At 42.0% G+C, this 23,229-nt stretch overlaps 1 protein-coding gene across 5 annotated transcripts in view; it reads left to right on the forward strand.

Moving 5' to 3' along the window:
* Positions 1 to 11,917: 11,917 nt before the first annotated feature.
* The window catches only part of CAST (calpastatin), a 126,833-nt gene continuing 115,521 nt past the window's right edge, over positions 11,918 to 23,229 (forward strand). For 4 of the 5 annotated variants that reach the window (XM_054578627.1, XM_054578621.1, XM_054578624.1 and 1 more), the window contains exon 1: positions 11,918 to 12,139. In XM_054578627.1, the coding sequence (XP_054434602.1) occupies positions 12,065 to 12,139 (75 nt within the window). In that variant the 5' untranslated portion in view covers positions 11,918 to 12,064. Of the gene's footprint in view, positions 12,140 to 12,842; positions 12,859 to 23,229 lie in introns of those variants that run through there. The other variant, XM_054578625.1, reaches the window with a different exon arrangement.

The following is a 23,229-nucleotide window of genomic DNA, read 5'->3' on the forward strand; positions in this document are numbered from 1 at the left end:
AACCCCAGACTAGAAAAACATCATCAGAAAAACCCAAAGAGAAGGGCATTATTTAGATACCTAAGCCATATTTTTCAGAAAGTGTTAAAGTTCATCAAATACAAGGAAGGCCTGAGAAGCTTTCACAGCCCAGAAGAGCCTAATGAGACATGACAACTAAATGCAGCATGGTACCCTGGATGGGGCTCTGGACCAGAAAAAGGACATCAGGGAACAACTAAGGAAATTAGGATAAAATCCGGTTTAGTTAACAGTAACGTACCAATGCGGGCTCATTTGGTGTGACAAATATATGATGGTATTGTGTGGTGTTAACAATAAGGAACTCTCTACACTATCTTTGCAACCTTTTAGTAAATCTGAAACTATTCTAAAATTTAAAAATTATTTAAAAAAAGAATTAGTAATAGATTTCCATACAAATATACCCTTGAACCAGAATCTCCAAATAACAAAAAACAACAAAAATAAGTAAACACCAAAAAAACAAAATAACAAAAAAAAGTAAACACCAAAGTGAGCATCAGTTCCATCTGCTGGAGGCCATCATAGTTTTGGCATAGTGGGTAAGCATACAGCTGAGCAGGTAAAGTATAAGAGCCTTAGATCCCCACAGCTATGTTCAAATCCCAGCTCTGCTACTTACTGTCTAACCTTGAGCAAGTTACTTAATCACTCCAACCTCAACTCCTTTATCTGTTGCCCTTGGATAACAACACTAAATACCAACTTTCTAGGGTTATTGTGAAGCGTGAATGAGGCAATGTATTAAAGCACTTACTACAGTACCTCATGTATGATAATTGTGTACTAGTGCTGGCTGCAATTATTGCATTACATTTATTATTATTAATTGAAAAAAACTTAAAGCCCTGAGTATTCTCTGGACTGGAGTCAACTAATTTGGGCCAAAGTCAGAAGCAACCTTCTTCCAGCTGATGATGGAAGGTCTGTGCCCATCCAGCCAGCATTCCAGGCATCCTCCACACCGTAGCACGGCCCACCGCGGAGCGGCGCTCCAGGGAAGCCCGGATCTAGCCCCACGCTGCCGACTGCATTGGCAGCCGGAAGGCACCCCGATGTGTTCATCCCCAAGAATGGGTGCTTTTTTCCATTTCCTCAGGAAGGACAAACTTGACTGAGATATTTGTTTTGTTTGTGTTTGTGCTGGTATAATATCTGGTTATTTGAAACAACTCCAGCATTTACTAGACAACAAAGAAAACAAGTTCAGGAGGAGGATACGTACATGGTAATGAATAGGCCAAGCCCAAAGTCCTGCAGTGTCCCCATCCTGAGGCAGTGGCATGCACACTATGGCCCCTCTAACCCAAAGGCAGCCCCGAAAACTGAGTCGCACAATTTCATGTTCTGGCTGGCAAGTGTGTCTCTTGAGTTATATCCTTGAAATCTGTCTGCTTTCCTCTAACTTCCATTGCTCTTCCACTCACAAACACTATTTTATTGAGTTGATTTTTCTATATAAAAATTGCAGCAGCCCAATTCTCTCAAAGACAAGCAGCTTGCTTCAGTGCTTGACAAAACCAGATTATCCTTTGATGCTTTGTTAATGCCTGGAACTCACCAACACCGTAAAGCAGTTCATAGTAATCAACTTTGATTTAAGGGTTATTAAATTCTTGCGATATAGAAGTGTTCATAATAATTATCTCATCCTTTCTATGTATCCTAACTACCTCTCCATTCAAAGAATAGTCATCTAGCTTTTTCTCCATCCTTGCCCTCATTTTCTTCTTTCAGCATGTCTTTTACCCCTTAATAACTATTTCTTGCAGTTGTATCTAGAAGGTATTTAAGCTGGACTGATATGCTGAGCAAACCATATTTCCTCTCTGTAGGAAAAAATAAACCGCAATTGGTCATCAACATGACTCACCCAGGCTTTTACTACCACACCCAAACCACATGTTACTGCAAATACTTTGGTTAGATTTAACCAAGAAAAAAGTCATCATGCCCAGTAAGATTTTGTATATCAACATATCCCTAATGTCACCTCTCTCTGGTGTTTAGAATACTCTAATCCTTCTTGTTTCAGATCACTTCACATTATAAATAATTGTGTTGGGTTTATTTTTATTTTTGGTTTTTTTTCCCCTTATATTTCTGTTGTTTCAGGCTCGAATAGTCATGTGAGGACCATATGCCCTTTCCAAGGGGCTCTTCAATGGACCACACACCCATCCTATGACCAGATTTCTTTTTATTGAGAAAAAGTATCTCTTCAATTATAATATTCAAGGTTGTTTTAGGCACTTGCATAGTCTCGATTTTTTTTTTTTTTTAATGCAATGCATACAAGAGTGACTAATTTTTGGGAAGGAGAGAACTGAGAGCTTGCAGCAGGACCATTTACAGTATCCTCCCAGCACATTCTAGTTCCTCCTTCTCTGGAGTAGTTTCCTAGGACCCATTATGGCCCCGTCATTCTACTCCCTCCCTCCCAACTCCTCGTTGATGGGACCAAGAGTGGCTTTGACTTGAACTCACTCAAACAGGTTTGCTTTCCTCTTGGGGATGTGGAGACTGGATAGAGAGATTAGGAAGGAGACAGACTTCTCAGTGGCAATAACTGTAACAAGCATGTGGGCCTGGGATTCACGGTGGGAAGTGACAATGCAGCAAGCCAGCCTGCAGAGAAAGATCATGGCAGGCCCCTGAGGGGAGCAGAGAGATGGAGACAGAGGAGGGCGAGCTTCCCTGGAGCCTCCCAGCTCTGAGTTCCAGTCTGAAGTGAGGCCCAGTTGCAGTTCAGCTCGTTAGTTCTGAGAGGTCCTTTATTTCCTTGGAACTAATATGCCCTCTTTTTTGGGTTGAACTTACACAGTTTACTTTTTCTGATACTTAACAACAAAAGAGTCTCAGTCAACTCAGAACATAACTAGAAAATCGCTTCTCTCACTACTGTACTTCACATCCATGATTCTCTTCATGGAGAACGACTGTCAGCTACCAATCAAACCCACTCGTCCCTGTTTGATTCTCAGAGACGATAAAGAAACGTTGCCCTAAACCCTCCTTTTGCCTGGGTCTATCCTTCTCCCAGCCTTACCCGTCTCCACGGGAAGCCGGCTGTCTCCACACTCGGTCACGCACGAGCCATTCTCCTTTCCCCTTCCCTGCAGTTCCCCACGTCACACTGCCTGGAGAGTCTCATCCCCTGATTACCTAAATCCTGCATATTCTTCAGGGTCCAGCATAAGCCCACCCACCAGGAGACCTGGCCAATCCAGTCACCTCCACTGTTTTCTCTTCCTTTTCTGAGATCTTCAAACATTTCTAATTCATACTTATTGACATTGAAAAGATTCAGGATCCTGTATTAGGTATGATTGACAAAATAGCATGTATATAACAGAGCTATAAATAAAGATAAAGCTATATATCAATAACTTAACAGCATATTGGGATTTTGGGGTACTTTTACTTCCGTTTTGTTTTTCCTATTTGTGTTTTCTTAATTATTTCTCTGATAAACACATGCTGTACACTATAAATAATAAAAGGAAAAGCCTAAGCTCCTTGACCCAACTTTTAAGGACTTCCATAATTTGAGTCCTTCCAAATTTAGCACAAATCTATATGGTATTAAACTGTTCTCATTTATTCAGGTTAGCTTCTACTTTCAAATTTATTGGAAGCTTGGAAGTTCATATCAGAGTTTCTTGTTTCTTCTTACTCTTCATCTTTCTCTTTCCATAATTCTGATACAACAGTAAATTACTACTTGATTGACTTACCCTTGATAACATGAGTAGTCACGTAGAAGCTTACGCCCTGTGTAAGTGTGCGAGAGCGTTCTCAAAGATGCGGCCGTCTGCCTCTCAGTCCTGGAGTCCCTGTGGCCTCCATTCCTGTCACTGTCCTTTTTCCCCCCTGGGATACTTCAAGTATCACACCTTATATTTTTCATTACATCATTTTATTTTATTTTAAAAATTTTTATGTGTATATTTTATTGATTATGCTACTACAGCTGTCCCTTTTTTTCCTCCCCTTTATTCCCCTCTGCGCTGCACCCCTCCTCCTGCCACTGTCCTCCCCCCCTTAGTTCATGTCCATGGGCCATACATGTGAGTTGTTTGACTTCTCCATTTCCTATACTATTCTTAACATCCCTCTGTCTATTTTGCACCTACTATTTATACTTCTTATTCCCTGTACATTCCACCCCCTCTTCCCTCTGATTTCCATTTCTGTGATTCTGTTCCTGTTCTAGTTGTTTGCTTAGTTTGTTTTTAGATTCAGTTGTTGATAGTTGGGAGTTTGTTGTCATTTTACTGTTCATAGTTTTTGATATTCTTTTTCTTAGATAAGTCCCTTTAACATTTTATATAATAAGGACTTGGTGATGATGAACTCCTTTAACTTTACCTTATCTGGGAAGCACTTTGTCTGCCCTTCCACGCTCAATGATAGCTTTGCTGGATAGAGTAATCTTGGATGTAGGTCCTTGTCTTTCATGACTTTGAATACTTTCCAGCCCCTTCTTGCCTGCAAGGGTTCTTTTGAGAAATCAGCTGATAGCCTTATGGAAGCCCCTTTGTAGGTATCTCTCTGCTTTTCCCCTGCTGCTTTTAAGATTCCCTCCTTATCTTATCTTGGGTAATTTAATTATGATGTGTCATGGTGTGTCCCTCCTTGGGTCCAACTTCTTTGGGACTCTCTGAGCTTCCTGGATCTCCTGGAAGTCTATTTCCTTTGCCAGATTGGGGAAGTTCTCCTTCATTATTTTTTCAAATAAGTTTTCAATTTCTTGCTCTTCCTCTTCTCCTTCTGGTATCCCTATGATTTGGATGTTGGAACACTTAAAGTTGTCGCAGAAGTTCCTAAGCCTCTCCTCATTTTTTTGAATTCTTGTTTCTTCATTCTGTTCTGGCTGAATGTTTATTTCTTCCTTCTGCTCCCAATCATTGATCTGAGTCCCAGTTTCCTTCCCTTTACTGCTGGTTCCCTGTATATTTTTCTTTATTTCACTTTGCATACTCTTCACTTTTTCCTCCATTTTGTGACCATAGTCCACCAATTCTGTGAGCATCCAGATTACCAGTGTATTGAACTCTGCATCTGATAGGTTGGCTATCTGTTCATCACTTAGTTCTATTTTTGGAGCTTTGATCTGTTCTTACATTTGGGCCATATTTCTTGGTCTCGGCATGCCTCTTAGGTTGAAAGGAGCGGAAGCTTACGTATACGCCAGAGCAGGGCAACCCACGTTGCTGTGTTGTGATGCTGTACGTAGGGGAGGGGTCAGAGAGGCAACAATGCCACTTGCTCGGCTCTCTGGCTCTCTGCTGGCTATCAGTCACTTCCCCTGCTACCCACAAGCAAATTGGGCCCTTCTAGTGCTGATTCCTGGGTCAATGGGTTTGTGTATGTTCCAGGATCCTGTGGGTCTCTCCAACAAACTCTCCTGTGAGGCTCGGAGTTTCTCCTGCTGCCACATCCCCCACAATTTTACAGCCAGAGGTTTTGAGGCTTTCTTTTCCTGCACTGGAACCCTGGATTGCGTGCTCTGTCTCGCTCCCCAGCTGTTTCTCCTGGTGTATATGCATGCAAATGTGGGACTGCCTGGCCCTCCAGCCACTGCCTTTCCACACTCCTCTCCGCCCTGGCTGTCCATCTCTGCCCTTCCTACAGGTGTGGATGAATGTTTCTTCAGTTCCTTGGTTGTCAGACTTCCATACAGTTCAATTTTCTGGCAGTTCTAGTTGTTTTAATTTTTAATTTTTTTGTTGTCCTTCTTTTGGTTGTCCAAGGAGGCAAAGTGTATCTACCTACACCTCTATCTTGGTTGGAAGTCTCACATTTTAATGTAGGCAAGAAAATCATGTGTCCAAATAATGCATGTCAAGTGTCAGTCTTAAAATAAACAAATGGTACATACTCATTCCTAGAGCAGGTTTGGCCAAATGCTATGTCAGTAGGCTCTATGACACACGATGTTTAAGTGGAGGCTTCACCGAGGAATCACCTAAACATATACTTTCCACTGTGTAGGTGTGCCATGTGCTGATTGTATCGGTAGCCAAATTTATAATGAGGCACAACACTGTGGATTACTCACTTCACTTTTCTGCTTTATGTCCCTCCCCTAGAGTTTTCATTGAGTACCCTTTAATGCTTTGGCTAAAACGATATTAAATCAATCATCATTGCCTAAAAATATCCTTGTGAACCATTTGTTTTGATTATCAAACATAATAGCAGAGGCAAATACAATTGGAAGAGGACCTTAGGGTTGTCTAGAACACACACGACCTGAATCATGTGCCCTCTCAGGACCACCCCGACAGTGGTCGCCCAACCTCTGCCCAGGTAACTACTGCAGGTAGGATTGTGTGCTGGTGAAGGCTGTGCGCTTTGGACTCTGTTAAATAAATCTAGGTCTGAATTATAGCTCTGGTACTTAGCTGGGAGCTCTTAGGCAATTTACTTCATTCTGTTGGCACCTAGGAGCCCTCAAGGACTGTAAACGTTGAAATGATTCCCGCGGTGCTAGTTAGTTGTTGGTCAGCAGATTATAGTAACTGAGAGAGGAGCTCTTAATAAACCCATACCCTGAGGATGGAAGTTGCAAACCTAAGGGAAATTCCCAATGACAGCAGAAGACAGCTGAGGGCTCCTAGGGAGCTCCCTGGCAAGTAGGTAGCTTATATCGACCTCCTTGCCTGTTGTCAGACCTATAAAGCAGTCTTTCTTTATTTTAATATCACTAGATAAAACTAGAAAATAAAATTTTATTTTCCCTTCATTTCTAACCATTCTTAGCAATCACAATTGTGAAATTGTTGTTTCTCAGTACCTAGTCATATTAACAGCTTGGCTGCTCTGTGCAACAAATTGTTCTTTAATGACCCCTCTTGAAGGCAGAAGTCATTATAAAAGGGGGATAAATTTAACTGAACTAGTAATATTTTCAAAATTGATGTTCTGTTAAATAGCAATTTGACAACATGCTTTTGTAATATGGATTCCCTCCTCCATTCTCATTGCAAATCTTTACTATGTTATGCAGCACTGAGGAGAACAATGGATGTGGTCAGCTGCCTGAATCTCCTTCAGGAATAAAAGAGCCCTCATCTCAGCTTCTGGGAGCATCACAGCAGAGAGCACTGATTTCTCAGCCCCCTTTGGGGGTTGCCACAGTTTAAGGGGGCCACCTTCCTCCCCTAAAGCCATGCTCCTTCCCCCTCAACCGTAGCCAAGGACTGGTTGATTCTGGCTTAGAAAGGCTCAGCCCTTTCTTGCAAACTTCAGCCATCTCTAAAAGGTATCCCTTCTTCATCATTCCCTGCAGGGTTACCCGAGGCTTCTCCTGGGTCTGCATCCCAGCTCAACTTCTACCTTTGCCCAGTCCTTACCTCCTTTCCTCAGGCATTTAATCCCAAGAGCACTCTCTAGTAAAACCCTGAAAAGGAGATGTAATCTCAGTCCCCTTTAGTCCACTCAAACAAGGAGCAGGACATTTTGTCAGGCTGAAGAATAGGCCTGAAAGTATTTTGTATGTGTTTTACTAACTAGAGGGACATAAAGGATGAGACATAAACCCAGAGGGCCTAGCTGTAGGTATGTGTGTGACTCAAGTTCTTGCCTGGTGGTAGCGAAAGTTTCAAACTACTTCCCCTATTGTTTATTCTCTTTTTTCTCTTCTGTCTCTGTCCCTCCATCCTCCCATCTCCATTCTTTCTCCCTCCCTCCCCTGACCCCATCTGCCATCCATGCACAAGCCCTTGTGATATGAGAAGCACAGTGTCTTAGTCCGTTTGGGATGCTATTACAAAATACTATGGATCAGGGAGGAGCTTAGAAACAACACAAGTGTCTTTCTCAGTTCTGGAGGCTGGACGTCCAAGATCAAGGTGCCCGCTTGTTGGCAGGAGGGACTTCTTCTGAATTGCAGATTTTTCCTTGTTTCCCCACATGACAGAAAGGGCAAGGGAGCTCTCGGGCAATCTTTTATAAAGGCATTAAGCCCCACCCTCATGACCTAATCACCTCCCAGAGGCCTCCACCTACTAACACCATCATTAGGGCATTAGGATTTCAACATATGAATTTGAGGGGGACACAAAAATTCAGACCATAGCATATAGCAAGGCTCCTGTTGTCTAAACCTGTTCTACAATTGGCTAGCTTCCTCTGGCTGCAATCAGAGCTACAACTGGTTACAACTTCCCTCTTCTTTGTGCATAGAACTTCACCACTGAAGCCACTATTCTGTAAAATATTTCATTCTACAGTCAGAAGCATGAAGTTCCTATTCAGATATTGGGCTGGCCAAAAAGTTCATTTAGTTTTTTCTGTACAATGGCTCTAGAAGTGCTTAGTTGTCTTCAACTTCATTCAAAACAATTTTGTTAGATTGTATTGAGAGCTGTCACATCTGTGTGCCTTTTTAAGAAACATCAACAGTGATGAATTGTACAGCCAGTTTACTACTGAAAATAGAAGAATATACACAACATTTTTGGTGTGTTATGCTTTATTATTTCAAGGAAAATAAAAACGCAACTGAAATGCAAAAAAAGATTTGTGCAGTATATGGAGAACGTGCTGTGATGATCAAATGTGTCAAAAGTGGTTTGTGAAGTTTCTTGGTGCTCTTGACATTTTGGCCAAATAATTCTTTGCTGTGAGGCTGTTCTATGCATTGGAAGATGTTTAGCATCACCCCTGGCCCCTACCCACTAGAAGCCAATAGCGGGAGGTAGCCAGCCTACTCAAAATATCCAAATCAATTAAGTTATTAATGAAAATGAAAAAATGTGTCTTTTTTTTTTTTTACAGAAAAAACTGAACAGACTTTTCGGCCAACCCAATACATGTGTGTTACACGGGAAAGGAGGCTGAGAGCTTTTGCATATTTTGCTAATTAGCCTTTGCCTATTTACAAGAATTCAGGTTTTTGTTTTTTTGTTTTGTTTTGTTTCATTTTTTGTTTGTTTGTTTATTCAGGAAAATATCACTATGGAATGGAGTGAACTTGACTGAGAATCTCGAGTTGGCAGATAGGACAAATGTTTCCAGTGCAATTGGAGGACACTAAGATGCCAGACAGAAGTTCTAGGTTTTTTAGAGGTATTTCCCTTCCCAGGGTACATGGTGGTGTAGACATATCATTCAAAGCAAAAGGGACTGTCCAAACTGTGAGTACCTCTGGAAAATGCTCTGTCTCCTTCTCAATTTTACCCACTGGCTGTGTTACCAAAAACCTCTCAGCTGTCAGCTCAAAAGGTCAGAAGGACACTCTTCATACCTTGTCTGATCCTACCTTTGAGTGACACTTCTTACTGTGGACCAGCCCTTCCTTTCAGATGGCCCCCTCCCTCGGCCTTTGGCCCCCACTTCTCTGTTAGCTTCCTGCTGCCCCACTGAAGCTCTTCCTTGGGCTCCACTGTCTTCTTCTCAGGATTCCATCTGTCTTTTTCTAATTTCATATATTTTCTGATCAGAAGTGATAAATTCCTGAACAATAATGAGGATGAAGAGGAAGAGATAAAATGTGGAGACTACTTTGCAGGGGGTTTTAACTAACTCAAGTCAAACATGGGGGGAGGAAGCCAAGCTGCCCCTGAGCTCACCCACCCCTAGGTCAGAGTGAAAAGCCCCTCCTCCAGATCCTACAGCACGCTTGAAATACCTCTGCTGGCCACAGTCCTTATGCCATGGTCACATGCTTGTGGACTGACTTGTTTGTCTTTCTCAACGGATTGTGAGGTCCTTGAGTGTAGGAGGTCCCTGGTACCTCCACAGAGCCTGACACACAAGTATCCTGTTACTGAGTAAGTAAAGGAATACAATTCTTATAATATGTGCAGATAAAAATGTAGCAAAGGTTGCCATATATATTTAAAATGAGCTTCCCCAAGATGCTCAAATGCTGGTGCTGGTATTAAAGTTTCAAATTCCTCACTGACTACAAGGGAAAGGGAGACTGTCACCCTCTTCTTCAAGTTCTTTGAAATTTTTCTCTACTCAGTTATCAAATCAACGCACTATTTAGCTCGCAAATGTTCTGCTTACATGGGTTCCCTAAACAAAGCCTAAAGTCTAAGGTCATTAGCTCCTACAGATTTTGGTATCAACTATATCACGAACACAGTGTAGCAGCTTAATAAGTGAGTTGATAAATAGATGACTCCTGAACTTGGACTAGCAACTCCAGCCCGGTAGGAGGGCACCTTTTTCTTTCCTGAACTGTCCCAACCCTTTCTTCGTCTGTCTACATCCTTTCTCTTCTGATAATTGCCAAAACCCACAGAACTCCAAACTCTCAAAGCACATTTGTACTTATTCACACATTGTATGTCTCTCAGTGACACCCAAGTAATTGTGTTGTAAATGTCATGTGACCTCAGCTGCACTGTAAGTCTCTGGAGGGCAGGGAATGTGTATTTAAAGCTCTATTATCACTCCTTCTACAATTCCTTTCACAGTGATATACATGGAAGACTTTTAGGAAATGTAAAACTAACTGGTTTAGATTCTCCGTTACAAGACACCTGGAACTTTAATGAGAACCGTTCTTCTTCGAGAATTAGAATAAGGTACTCTGGGTCCTCAAACCTGAATCTAGGGCCTCGAGGCTCCTGAGTTAGAAAAATGGTCCCAGCTCCTGGGCCTAAGGTGGGGCTGCCTATCACCTCACCCCTATGGTTTTAGTGTTCACTTAAATTACGGTAGTTGTTTGGTCATAATGATAAAAGCATTTTTTTTTCAGGCTTATGGCATTTTCCCCAATTATGCATGTAATTGATGCCATCACTATTTCTTGAAATGACAACCATAGACCCCATATCCACATTGTTTCATCTTCTATGTATAAATTCCAACAGACTGCAGCAGTTGATACAGTACTACATATCTAGACAGTAAGTAGAACCCTTTACGAGGAAATGCATTTAAATCATTCCTCCCTGCTCCCCCCGCCCCTCCCCCCGCCGTTAAGAATGAGGCTAGCCAGTCTCTTGAGTAAAGGAAAGTCAGAATCCCCCCAAATGAGAAAAAGCTAGAATCCTATTCTGCCAGGATCGCTACGGCATGACAAATCTTTCCTATAATCAGGCCCCTCTTTCTCTCCAACCACTTCAGACACAGCACTGTGGAGAGTCCTGGCCCTGAGGCCCAGAGTGTGGATGCCATCGCGGGGGAACAGGTTTTTACAGCCAGGTCCGATCACAAACCGACAGCAACCGCAGGCTGACAGTTTTTGTAGCCGAGCGTTTTCTAGTCAGGCCTCTTACATTTCACTTCCACCCCCAAACCAGGAAGTTGTTTAAGATGAGCCAAAGACAAAAGCAATCCAGCCTCAGAAAGAGAGGCCCCAAGCTCCGGGAAGGCTATAGGAGTTTAAACTTGGGACTACTCTTCGGTTTGGATTGGGACTTGCAGCGTCCTCCCCGTAAAACATTATTAAACATTCCAAATTGCCACCCCGCCCCCCCCAAAAGTAAAATGACATAAAACATACACAGAGGCGCGCGCATACACAGAACGCAAACACACAGACCAATTTGTTTTTGTGATCCGCTCTCTTGTCCAGACGGTCCAAGCTTAGGCCAGATTTGAGCTGGTACATTCTTCCAGCCAAGCCAGGGTAGATTGTAGAAAAGGTGTCTATTTCTCGAGATTCTTAGGAAATAGAGTCCAGACGCAGACGTGCCACGCCCGTGTCCCGCTCTCCCGTTGCACAACTGCACGATAAGTCTGGGCAAGTCGAAGAAGGAACCCCGCGACCTCCAGCCCCTCCTCTCCGCGGCCCACAGGGAACCCAGCAGTCCTAGGGCCCGGGGGTTGGGGTGGGGACGGTCACTGAGTGAAGACAAGGGGCAGAGGGTGTTAAGTTTCGGGCCAGGACCGCTGCGGCCAGCGGCGGGCAGGAAGGGGAGGGGCCCAGCCAGGCTGAGGGCAGCCCCTGCACGGGCTTGGGGTTGGATCGGAAAAGCTGCCTCACGGTGCGTCTGCCAGCCCCTCCCTGCCCCAGCCTCCCTTCCAGTCTCCGCTGCGCCCTCCCTGAGGCAGCGCACGTCGCCGCCTCGCCATGTCCCAGCCGGCCCAGAAGCCCCCTGCCTCCCCGCGGCCCAGGCGCGCTGCAGCCGCCCGCCACACCCAGGAGGTGAGTGGCGCTTCAGTCCGAGCCGCAGGGCTGTGTACTGGGAGGACTCCAGCCTAGAAGCTCTGGGGTCACCCCCTCCGGGCGTAGCCTGCCTGAAATGCCACCATGAACGCCCCTTCCCATTCTTGTGAAGGGCGGGGGACCCAGTGTCCACCCCAACGGCAGGTGGCTGGAGGTGGCCAGGGATTCCCGGGCCTGGGCTAAGGGCGCTGGGCGTGGCGCAATCCGGAGAAGTGGGTGGCCTGCTTCAGGAAAAGTTGGTTGGTGACTCTCGAGTAAAATGACATGGAGATGAAAAGGGATCAAAGTTCAGTCGGGACCCTTCTCCCTCACCCCCCTACCCCCGGCCCCCAGAGTGGGGTCTTTCAACTGGACTGCAGGATCCTGTCTTCCGTGTAAAGTCAGAGCTGCAGGGTGTGGCAGGCGGGAGCAATAACACATCTTTTCTAACTAGCGGGGAGCCAAATCTGGGGGGAGGGGCCAGCCCGTTTGGGGCGGGGCCTGTGTCAAGTCCAGCCCAGGTGGCCGCCCAGCCCAGGTGGCCGCCCACCTGACAGCAGCAGGACGTGCATAACTCTTTGCCAGCCAAGTCCAGGGCAGGTGGAGTGCGAGTCCTGCGCCTTCAGCACCTTATCCCGATTCCTTGCCGGGTCCTGTGCAGCGCTGCTCAGAACAAACGGGTTATCACCATGGCATTCGCAAGTTGGTGGTACAAGACGGTAAATACAAGCGATCGTTCTCGGGCAGGACCGGGAAGGGAATGTTTTCTCTTTGCCTTTCTGGGCGTGCGGACGAGGTATTATTCGTCCGGAGTTTGGTGGGGAAGAGGCGCGACCTCCTCTCGGATCTTCGGGTTAGGCCCGGGGAGAGTCCCAGACTCACCCAGCGGTGGTATGTGGGAGCGCGCCCGGGCGTGCGAGTCTGTGTGAGCAGAAGCACCAGTCTCAGCTCGTGCTCAGAAATTGAATGAAACAGGAATTATGCTGGAGGAATCCTGCCCTGGGACTCAGATTCCTGGAGGAACTCGGACTCAGCTCTCGAGAGCTAATACCTAGTGTTTGCTTTTAATCCGTGAGTAAAGCTTAAAACATTTAGAGGAATGATCTTGGTCGTGCAATTCTCCAGCGCAAAGGAAGAGAGGCAGCTGGGATGGGTCAAGGAGAAAACCCAAAACTCCAAGAGCGCAGGCAACTGAGTGTGTGTGGAGGCAGGGGGTGGGGGGCGGTGGTAGTGCTGCTCTATAACTGTACTTTGGATGAGGGACAAAGATGCTCCATTTGTTTAGTGCTTTGCATGCCCGACCAACCAATTAAGTGTGATACCCAGTCAAGCTGGCACTTGTAATGTGTAGGAGCCAGAAAGCAAGATTTAACAATGGATTTCTCCCCCCGCCCCCCAAAAATACACAAACGTTTTGTTAACCAAGAGAGTGAAAATATTTATATCTCATTGATTTATGGTGAGGATTTAAAAAGACGTAAAGCACACCACTCTCTACCAGCATGTGGTATGGAAAAAAGCAATGACATTGTAATCAGACCCTCTTTAGAGAGGAATCTTATGTTGGAATTAGTAAACTGTCACTTAGCCAAATACCATTTACTGAGCATCTACCTGAGCATGTGCCAGGCCGGAAAAAAAAAAAAAAAAAAAAAGGTTTAAAGTGCTAGTCCCTAAGTACACAGTGGAGAACAAGACAGAGTTCTTTTCTTGGTTGCAAAGGGTGATGAGTCAATCTTTTTGAACCTGTTTCCCTATCTATAAAATGAGTCTCATAAGGGGTTCAGAGTCATGAATCAAAGTACCATATGTATATAACTTTAATATTGGGAATTCCAGTTTCTCTTAATACATTTCTTCATGAATGTTTCCCATTATGTTTTCTGGGCTTTTAAAATGCAGCATCTTATTGATGTGTTGAAAGCAAAAGTTTGCTTTCAGTCATTATTTTTCTGAGGTTCTTATTAAAGGATACCACATGAATTATCTGCAAATATGGATGTCAGTGGTTCAGAGTTGATATCAGAATTCTTCCAAATTCATGATTCTCTAAAGGAAACTATGTGGGAATATTTGGATGAAAGTAGTTTAAATCTATGCTTTTAACTGTTACATTTAGGAGTAGTGTGACATTTTTGCTAAAACTTCTCTTAGAATCCAGTTTTGGAACTGCAGTATTATAGAAATTGTTTGCTAGTAGGAACCTCATAAAATCAGCAATATGCCTGTGGCCATACTTTGACTTTTCCTACACTAGTGCTGTCCAATAGAAATACAGTGGGCCACATCTGTAATTTTAAATTTTCTAAGAGACACATAAAAGCAAAAATAAACAGATAAAATTAATAGTAATAATACATTTTATTTAACTCACTATATCTCAAACATTATTTCAACATGTAATCAATGTACAAATCATTTATTTTATCTCTTCTTTCTCGTTAATTTTTCAAAATCTAGTTCACACTTGCCACCTCTCAAATGCTTGATAGGTTTGAGTGACAAATGGCTACAAATTTGGACAGTACAGCTTAGGTTCCTAACCAGTTTTTATGGTGGTTGTGAGTGAGTGATCACAGACCATTTCTAGAAGTAAATGAAAGTTAGGGACCATTTTTCCACAACAAAATACATATGCACATGCATACACATACCAAAGCCCACCAATAAGTCCCCTAAAGGTCCATGGAGCAGCCAAATTATAACATATATACATATATATGTATATACATATATTTATATATCATTTATGTATTATTATATATATCATTTACCATTTGGTAAATCCTATAACTAAAATACCTTTAATAGGACCCTATAAATATTTAAAACATTTTTTTAAATTGCTGTTCAATTACAGTTGTCTCCATTTTTCCCCATTACTCGCCCCTACCCTGGCCCCCCAACATTCAATCCCCCATGCCATTGGGACCCTTTAAATATTGAAAAACAATTGTGAATGACCTAACTTTAAAAATTTAGACAGAATAAAATAAAAGATATAAAAGATATATCTGTGATGTGTTTGTTTAAGGGAATGCCACATATAAAGCCAGTCGGTGAAACATTGCAATGTATGTTTCCATATTGGATAACATCAATATCATCGATCTTCTGAACTAAGTAAAAAGTTAGAGTTGAAGAACACCTGATGAACATCGTAATGATGAAGAGAAAATTTGGTTTACAGCAGTAATCACATTCCTGAGTTCTAAGCTGACTTGATTAGGCCATGTTAATTAAAGGTGTTCCTTAGCCTAATTAGACCCATGATCCCAGTGGCAGCATGATCAAGGAGCCCAGTCACCTGGGAGGTGCATCATTGCAGCCAGCCTGGGAAGAGTGTCTGTCACAAGCCTTCCGGGGCTGGACAGGCCACATGGCTGCAGGGGTGTTTAGGGGTAGGAATGCAAATTATAGTGTCTGCAAGGATACAGGCTTTAAGGTGTTGAGAGACTGGAGGTCAGACACTTTAGTCTTTAGGTTGGCAATTTCTGAGTTACTTTGCTTCCCACTGCAGATAAGACTTTTAAACTAAGAGTGACATCTGATAATAGTGTTCTTTAATCAGTTTTGACACTTCCCAGAAAGTTAATTATATTATACCAGTGCTTTTTAAAGAATGATATAGCTTGCTGAGGGTGGAAGCAGTGGGTGGTCATTTGAGATTCTGAGGTGAATGGGTGGATAATTAGTTCTGAGCAGGTTATCTCAGTGGAATACAACACTTCTCTAAGCAGCCCATCTTTATTCTATTTTTCCCTTGAGGTCTCTTTTTTTTTTGTTGTAAAATACACATAACAGAATTACCATCTTAACTATTTTTTAAGTGTAACATCCAGTGGAATTAAGTACATTCATGTTCTTATGAAACCATCACCACTAATTCCAGAACTCTTTTTATCTTGAAAAATCAAAACTCTATATCCATTCAACATACATCCCCATTTGTTTTACATACATACATCAAATATATAGCATTTATATTCAAGTATCTGTGTTCTTTACCATATCCCCTTTTTATTCTATTTTAAGAACATTTAACATGAGATCTACCCACATAACAAATTTTTAAGCATACAGTACATTGTTGTTGACTACACGTTCATTGTCGTACAGCAGGTCTCTAGAGTTCATTCATGTTGCTTGACTGAAATTTTATGCCTTTTGATTATTAACTTCTCAGTTATCTCTTTGTGTAGTCCCTGGCAACCATAATCTGCTTTCCGTTTTTATGATTTTGACTACTCTAGGAATCTCAGATAGGTGGAATCATGCAGTATTTGTCTTTTCTTGACTAGCTTATTTTACTTAGCATAATGTCATCAAGAGTCATCCCTGAGAGCCTATGTCAGATTTTTTTTTCCTTTTTAAGGCTGAGTAATATTCCATTGTGAATAGGTATATGACATTTTGTTTATCCGTTGATCTGAGAATGGGCACTTAGATTGCTTCCACTTTAGCTGGTTTTTGAGGAACCACCTTACTATTTTCCAAAGTGGTTGTACCTTTTTACATTCCCACCATCAGTACATAGGAGTTCTAACTTCTTTACATGCTCACCAATACTTGGCCCACTGCCTTCTGGCCTTTAAGGTTGCTGATGGGAAATCTGCAATTTTATTGCTGCTTTCAATATTATTTCTTTGTCTTTCTACAGTTTGATTATAATGTGGATTTATTTGAGTTCATCCTACTTGAAGTTTGTTGAGCTTCTTGTTTATGTTCACATCTTTCATCAAACATGGGAAATTTTAGGCCATTATTTCTTTGTTTTTAAATCCTGCCCAAGGATATATTTTTATTGATTTTAGAGGGTGGTGGGGGGAGGGGGAAAGAGAGAGAGACAGACAGACAGACAGACAGACATTGAAGTGAGAGAGAAACACCAGTCATTTATCTCCTGTACACTCTCTGACCACGGATGGAACCCACAACCTTTTGGTGTATGGGATGGCACTCCAACCAACTGAGCTACCCAGCCAGGGCAGGCCGTTATATCTTTAAATAATCTGCTGTCTCTTTTTTTCTCCTCACATTCTAGGGCTCCCACAAAGGGTGCTTAAGCTCTGTAATCATTTCTTTAATAATTTTTCTCTCTGTTCCTCAGACTCAATCATTTCAATTGTCCTATCCTCAGGTTATTATATTTCTTTTGCCTGCTCAAATCTGCCTTTGAAAATCCTTCTAGTGAATTTTTCATTTTAGTTATTGTATTTCTCTGCCCTATAATTTTTTGCTTTCTTTTAAAGTTATCTTTTTATTGATATTGTCATTTTTTATATACTATTTTCTTGAATTTCTCTACTCACTGATTTTTTAAAAATAAATAGATCATACCTCTCACACTGGCTTTCTGCATGAGTTTGGGGTTTCACTATTAATATCAAGTAGTATGACTAGGATATTGCCTTTGGGTGACTAGGGAAATAGATACTTTTGAGATAAAAGGACTCTAGATTTTTCAAAGGTTTTTATCATAGAAGAAAAGAGAATACTATAATGAACTCCTCATATGCCCGTCACCTGGCCTCAGTAATTGTCAACATTTTCACATTATGCCAATCTTACTTTATCTCTCCAACTCCCAGCCCCACCAACACACACACATGCACCCCACGCCCTTCCAAAGTATTTTAAAGCGTGGGAATTGCCCATTTCAGTGTTGTCCCTGTGGCCAACTCAGTGTAGGTTGTTTGGAAAACAGGTTCTCTATTCCATGTGTATTCCATTTCCTTAGATATAATATGGAGATGCGAGACTAATACACAGCCATGAGATAGACAAAGTAATAAACTTATAAGATGAACCTAGTTCTTCTGTACTCATAAAAAGTAAAAAAACAAAATTTCTGCTCTAATATTTACAGCCTTAGAAAAATGAAACCTTTTAAACTTCTGCTTACATCTCATATGCGTTTTACTGTCTCATAATTCACCACAATCAGATTGGTGCCAGAGAAGAAGAAGGGAGTGGAATAGCTTTTATTGTATTCTTAAACCAGGCAATAGGCCAGGCTCCTTATTAGCAGCTCTTTTCATAAATATGCCAGTCCCTGGAGGTAGGTACCATTAGTTCCATTTTACAAGGAGGGGTGGGGAGGGGAGAAAGAGATTAAATTATTTGCCAAAGGTCACATAGCCTTTCAGATCCATGCTGTTTCTGTCCTAGAATTTGTCAGGAAATGGAATGCAGGGAATTGGAAGCCAACTGGGGTGGGTGAGGCAACCCAGAGATTAGAAATTGTAGGAAGCTGCCACCATTCCTAGGCTGAAAGACATAGAGGGAGGAGCTGAACCACCCTGCGGAAGCTGGAGCCACCCTCCGCCTGTCCTTCAGGAGATCCAACTGCAGAGGCTCCCAGAGGCAGAGAGGCAGGGGAGAAATACCACCTACCCATCACCTCCAGTCTCCTTCCAGTACCTCTCACTGGCCAAACCCAGCCTGGGGCCATCAATCCAGGGAGCCAGCAAACACCCTGCTGCACCAAAAGGGCAGGCCCAGGGCACGGAGTCCACCTGAGGGGACGGGCCAGGTCCACACCAGGAAGGCTGTGTTAAAGCCAAACCAGCTTTACATCTTGGTCTTCCTTGTTTGTTGAACAGTCTTGTTTTAGCAAGCAAAATACATACAGCTATAGAGTTTAAGGGATTCGGCAGGAAATACCCAGTTTGTACATTGTCTCAATTTTTCAAGCTATTTTGTTCCAGCTTTTTGTCCTTTTATTTAGTTTATTGGCCTGAAAAAAGCAAAAGTGCTTCACAGGAACGTGTAGAGGTTTGTGGAAGTAGAGTCATTCAGTCAAGATTTGTCACAGCCCCATCACAGGGCTAGGAAAAAAAAAAAGTAATTTACTACGTGATGAGGAAGGCAAAATGTCGGTTTATGGAGTAATCAGTAAGCAAGAGAGTCTACAATAAAGGGCTAATTTGTTTGCTTTACTAAGAAAATAGAGACCTATGTGTGGATATGTAGATATGGTATGCTGTGTGTAGGGCAAGGCTCAGGATTAAGCAGGAAACACTGGGATGAACACAAGGCCCTGTGCTCCTTCGTGGGGCACCCAGGGCTTACCCAGGAGGTCCAGAGCCGCCCGATCCTGCCTGACCCTGAGAGGCCCCCTTGGAGGCTGACTCAGCGGGGCGATTTGAGGAGCAGGAACCTCCATTTCCTGTCACAGTGCCACAAATCTCCCCTCAAAACCAGTGATTTCCAATCCTAGCTGCGTATTAGGATCAGTTGGGGAATTTTAGAAAAATGTGTCCGCGCCCAGGCCCTGCCCTAAACAAACTAACTCCGAATCCCTGGCTCTAGCGTGAGTGTTTCCAAACGGGCCCCGGGTATTGTGGCCCTTTCTAAAGAGTGAGACCCCCTGCTGACCGAAGGCAATAAGATGCTTAGGGGGTCCCAGAACAAGTACTTCTCAGCAGGTGCAATGGTGGTGCTCGGGAGTGCTGGGCTCTGTGACCTGAGAAAGTCCAGAGGGCACCAAGATAACTTTATCGTCTCATGGTTTTGGGACAGTTGTGGCTGGATGTGCAAATACTGATCAGCATTGTCTTCAAGTTGAAGCAGGAAAATTTTCAAGTTGTTTTCAATAATCTTTACTGTTTTTTTAAACAACACTTTGTGTGCGTGTATCATTCACAAATCATAAATTCACATGTAATTTAATATTTTTAATATATTCACAGGGTGGTGCAAGCATCACCTCAATTTAATTTTAGAATGTTTATGTCACCCCCCAAAAAGAAGCCAAGTAATTTTTTAATAAAGCAAATACATTTCAGAAGCACACTAGCATTGAGTCCTCTTTCATATTGTTTCTGCTTCTTTCCTCTTTTACGTGTGTAGAAGTTTGTTGATTTTAACTTATCTTCTGCAAAGTATACCCTGTCTGTGCAGGTATCAGGGTGTATCTGGGTAACAACTGGGAGGGGCCGAAATGCTGGACCTCCTTAGCTGGTTGAGAGCACAGGCTCCAGGCCTTATTGTTCCTGGCTCTTGTTGATATCCTGACAGGTTTAGGTTTGCTGTGGTAGAAAACTTTAGCCTAAAAATGCTATCGCCTAGAACGAGGACAAAAACAGCAGTACTTGCCAAATATGTGGTGATGTCAGGGGCTGGAAATAGTTTGGAAAATTATTCCTTTAAAAAAAAAAAAAGGTTTTATATATTTATTTTTAGAGAGGGGAGGAGAGGGAGAAAGAGAAACTATGATGTGTGAGAGAATCATTAAGTGGTTGCCTCTCACATGCAGCCCGACCCCAAATAGGGACCTGGCCCACAACCCAGGCATGTGCCCTGCCCAGGAATCGAACTAGTGACCTTTCGCTTTGCAGGATGATGTCCAGCCAACTGAGCCATACCGGTCAGGATGGAAAATTATTCCTTTTTGAGGGAGGAATGGAAAGCCCTTTACCTGATTTGTTTCCCCCACCTCTGAACTCCTGTCACACATCCTGTCTCTATCCTTTATCTTAGCTTCGAGGCATCTGTGGCCTTGTTTTCACAGTGCAACTTTTCCTGCTTATTAAGGGTGGCCTCCTGCTCTTCCTGTCTCTACGTTGGTCTTTAGCTACTAATACAGGATGACACATAGGTATTGTGTGTATGATTAATTTTACGAAACAAACCATTTTTAGAATAGAAAGGTTTTTGGGGTTTTTTTGCTTTTATTGCTTTTTTTTGTTGGTCGTGGTGGTTTTCATTTTAGAGCATTGGACTGAGACTTTCTTGATGTGAATCTCAACATCTCAGGCAGCTTTTAACTAGTTCCAGCATAGCCCACTCTGTGGCGATGGACTATAATCCTGATGTGTGGTGTGACTGAGGAAGATCTCACCTTTCAGATCCTCTGTTTCTTTATCCATAGAACAAGGTGACAGTGTGTGCCCCTACGATTGCCATGGGGTGTGAAGGTGACCACACAGGGGAGATGCCTAGCATCCGCCGTAGCACAGAGCAGATGTGTAAAGAATGTGTTAGTTTTTCCTTCTTTAGAAAACTCCTTGGCTTTATCCGGTTTGTGGTTCGGTTCTCTTTCCTGACCTATCCGTCCTTTTCTTCTTGTGCCTCTCACCTCTCCCCACCTCATCAGCCTCGCAGAGAAGTAGACAAAGTTTTTTCTCTTTGCTTTTATAAAAGTCTTACTGCAGGTTCCTAAGCTGGATCAAATTTGACACATATCCTTCCCAAATATTTCATTTCATCATCTCAGTTATGTCAAAAGTTCTCAATTATTCCATGAATTAAAATATCAGGCAGTTTGAACCTCTCTCAATGAAAAGATGTAACTAATTTTACACCATTAATGTAGTGCTGAGTATTGAATAAGTCCCAGGAAATGGTCAGGGCAATGGTTCATTTATAAAATTGCTATTTACTGGAAACTGAATGGCATTAGTAATTCTTTTTAATTCTCTTAGAATGATAACGGTGTTATATAGGAAAAAACTCTTGATTTAAAGAGGTGCTTGGTGAAATATTTAGGGGTGAAGTTTCAGAATATTTCCAATTTACTTCCAAATGCAGGTACGTAAACAAATGTAGCTAGATAGATCTATGCATTTGTCTATAATGTATGAAAGTAGGGCAAAATATGGCAATAATGTTATTAGTTATTGTATCTAAGTGGTGGGAATATTGGCATTCAATGTATTATCTTTCAACTTTTATATGTTAGAAAAATTATATAATAAAAATCTGTGTGAAAAAGATAGAAGATGGAAAAGTACAATCCATACAGCTCCTAAAATTTTCTGCCAATTGTTTATGTGATTTTTACTAATGTTATTATACTTTTGGGTAAAAGTATAAAGTAAAAGTAAAAGTTGAGTAAAAGTAAAAAAGCTTCCTATTGAGAGCAAATATTTCTTTTGAAATGACAGAATACCAATTCTTAACATACATAATTTTGATAAGTTGTCATTGTTACTCAACATTTAAAAAACAGTTATTTTATATATATATGTGTGTATGTGTATGTATGTGTATCCCTTCCAAACTATTATTTGGAACCAACATAATTTTGAGGGATTTTGAGCATTTCAGTGTAAGCAAATAACTGATACTGTTGGTTAATCTGTAGGACTGCAATTTTGCAACACAATCAGGAAAAAACTTTTTAAAACTCTCTAAACAAAAATAAATATTTTAGAGAGAAAGACTGCACATTTACTGTAGGGTGATAAATCATAATACACATTTGCCACACAAAGTAGAGTGAGACCTTGAGGAGAATAGGAAACCTTGTACCAGACAAGAGCAAACTCCCTCTCTAAGTTTATTCATTTGTAAAATGGAATGAGATTAATGCCCCTGGCATGTAAATGAGGCACTCTAAACAGTAAGCTCAGTAACACCATGTTGTAGTGTTATTACCTATATCTAACCTGACAAAGATATGGAATTAGAGAGTATAAATGAATGTGGTATCATGTTCTAAATTACCAGTTCTGGAAGAAGACAGGTTGGGTAAATCTCTATTATTGCAGATCTGTCCTCTCAAATTCTACCTCCTAATGTTGACTACTAATTTTTGTGCTTAGTCTGGCCTTTAGGAATCTTTTGCTTACCAATTATACTAAAACGTGTCAATTCATACCTTGCTCTGATATATATGTGGGCTTTTAAGTGTTCCCCCACCAAGATTCATTAACTACTCAGTACTGATTGCTCTCAACCATGGACAAATGAGTGCTTGACTAGGCCACGCAGGTAAAACAAGCCCGCAGAGGGCTTCATTCACCCAGCTATGGCAGCAGCCCACCAGCTCATGACAAACTTTTCATTTGGGGCAGGACTTTCCATTCATGAAAGTGACTTCTTCCTAGCTTTTTATTCAAGAAGACTATTGAAAGATTTCAGCCATGTGTCTGATATTCCTTGGCCTTTTTTTTTAAACTAAAATATCTGTTGACATCATTAAAGGGACTGTCATTCCATTTAGCATGGGGTAGTGACAAACACCAGATTTTTTTTCAATCACCAGATTTTAAATCAGAAGAACTTGCTTTGTAAACTTTTCCCATTTACTAGGTTTAAGTCCTTGTGAAAAGTACACCAAATGACTCTTAGTTTTTTTAGTC

The sequence above is a fragment of the Pteronotus mesoamericanus genome, unplaced genomic scaffold (assembly GCF_021234165.1).
Source record: "Pteronotus mesoamericanus isolate MK-2021 breed Mesoamerican mustached bat unplaced genomic scaffold, CSHL_Meso_final contig_50, whole genome shotgun sequence".
Lineage (NCBI taxonomy): Eukaryota > Metazoa > Chordata > Mammalia > Chiroptera > Mormoopidae > Pteronotus > Pteronotus mesoamericanus.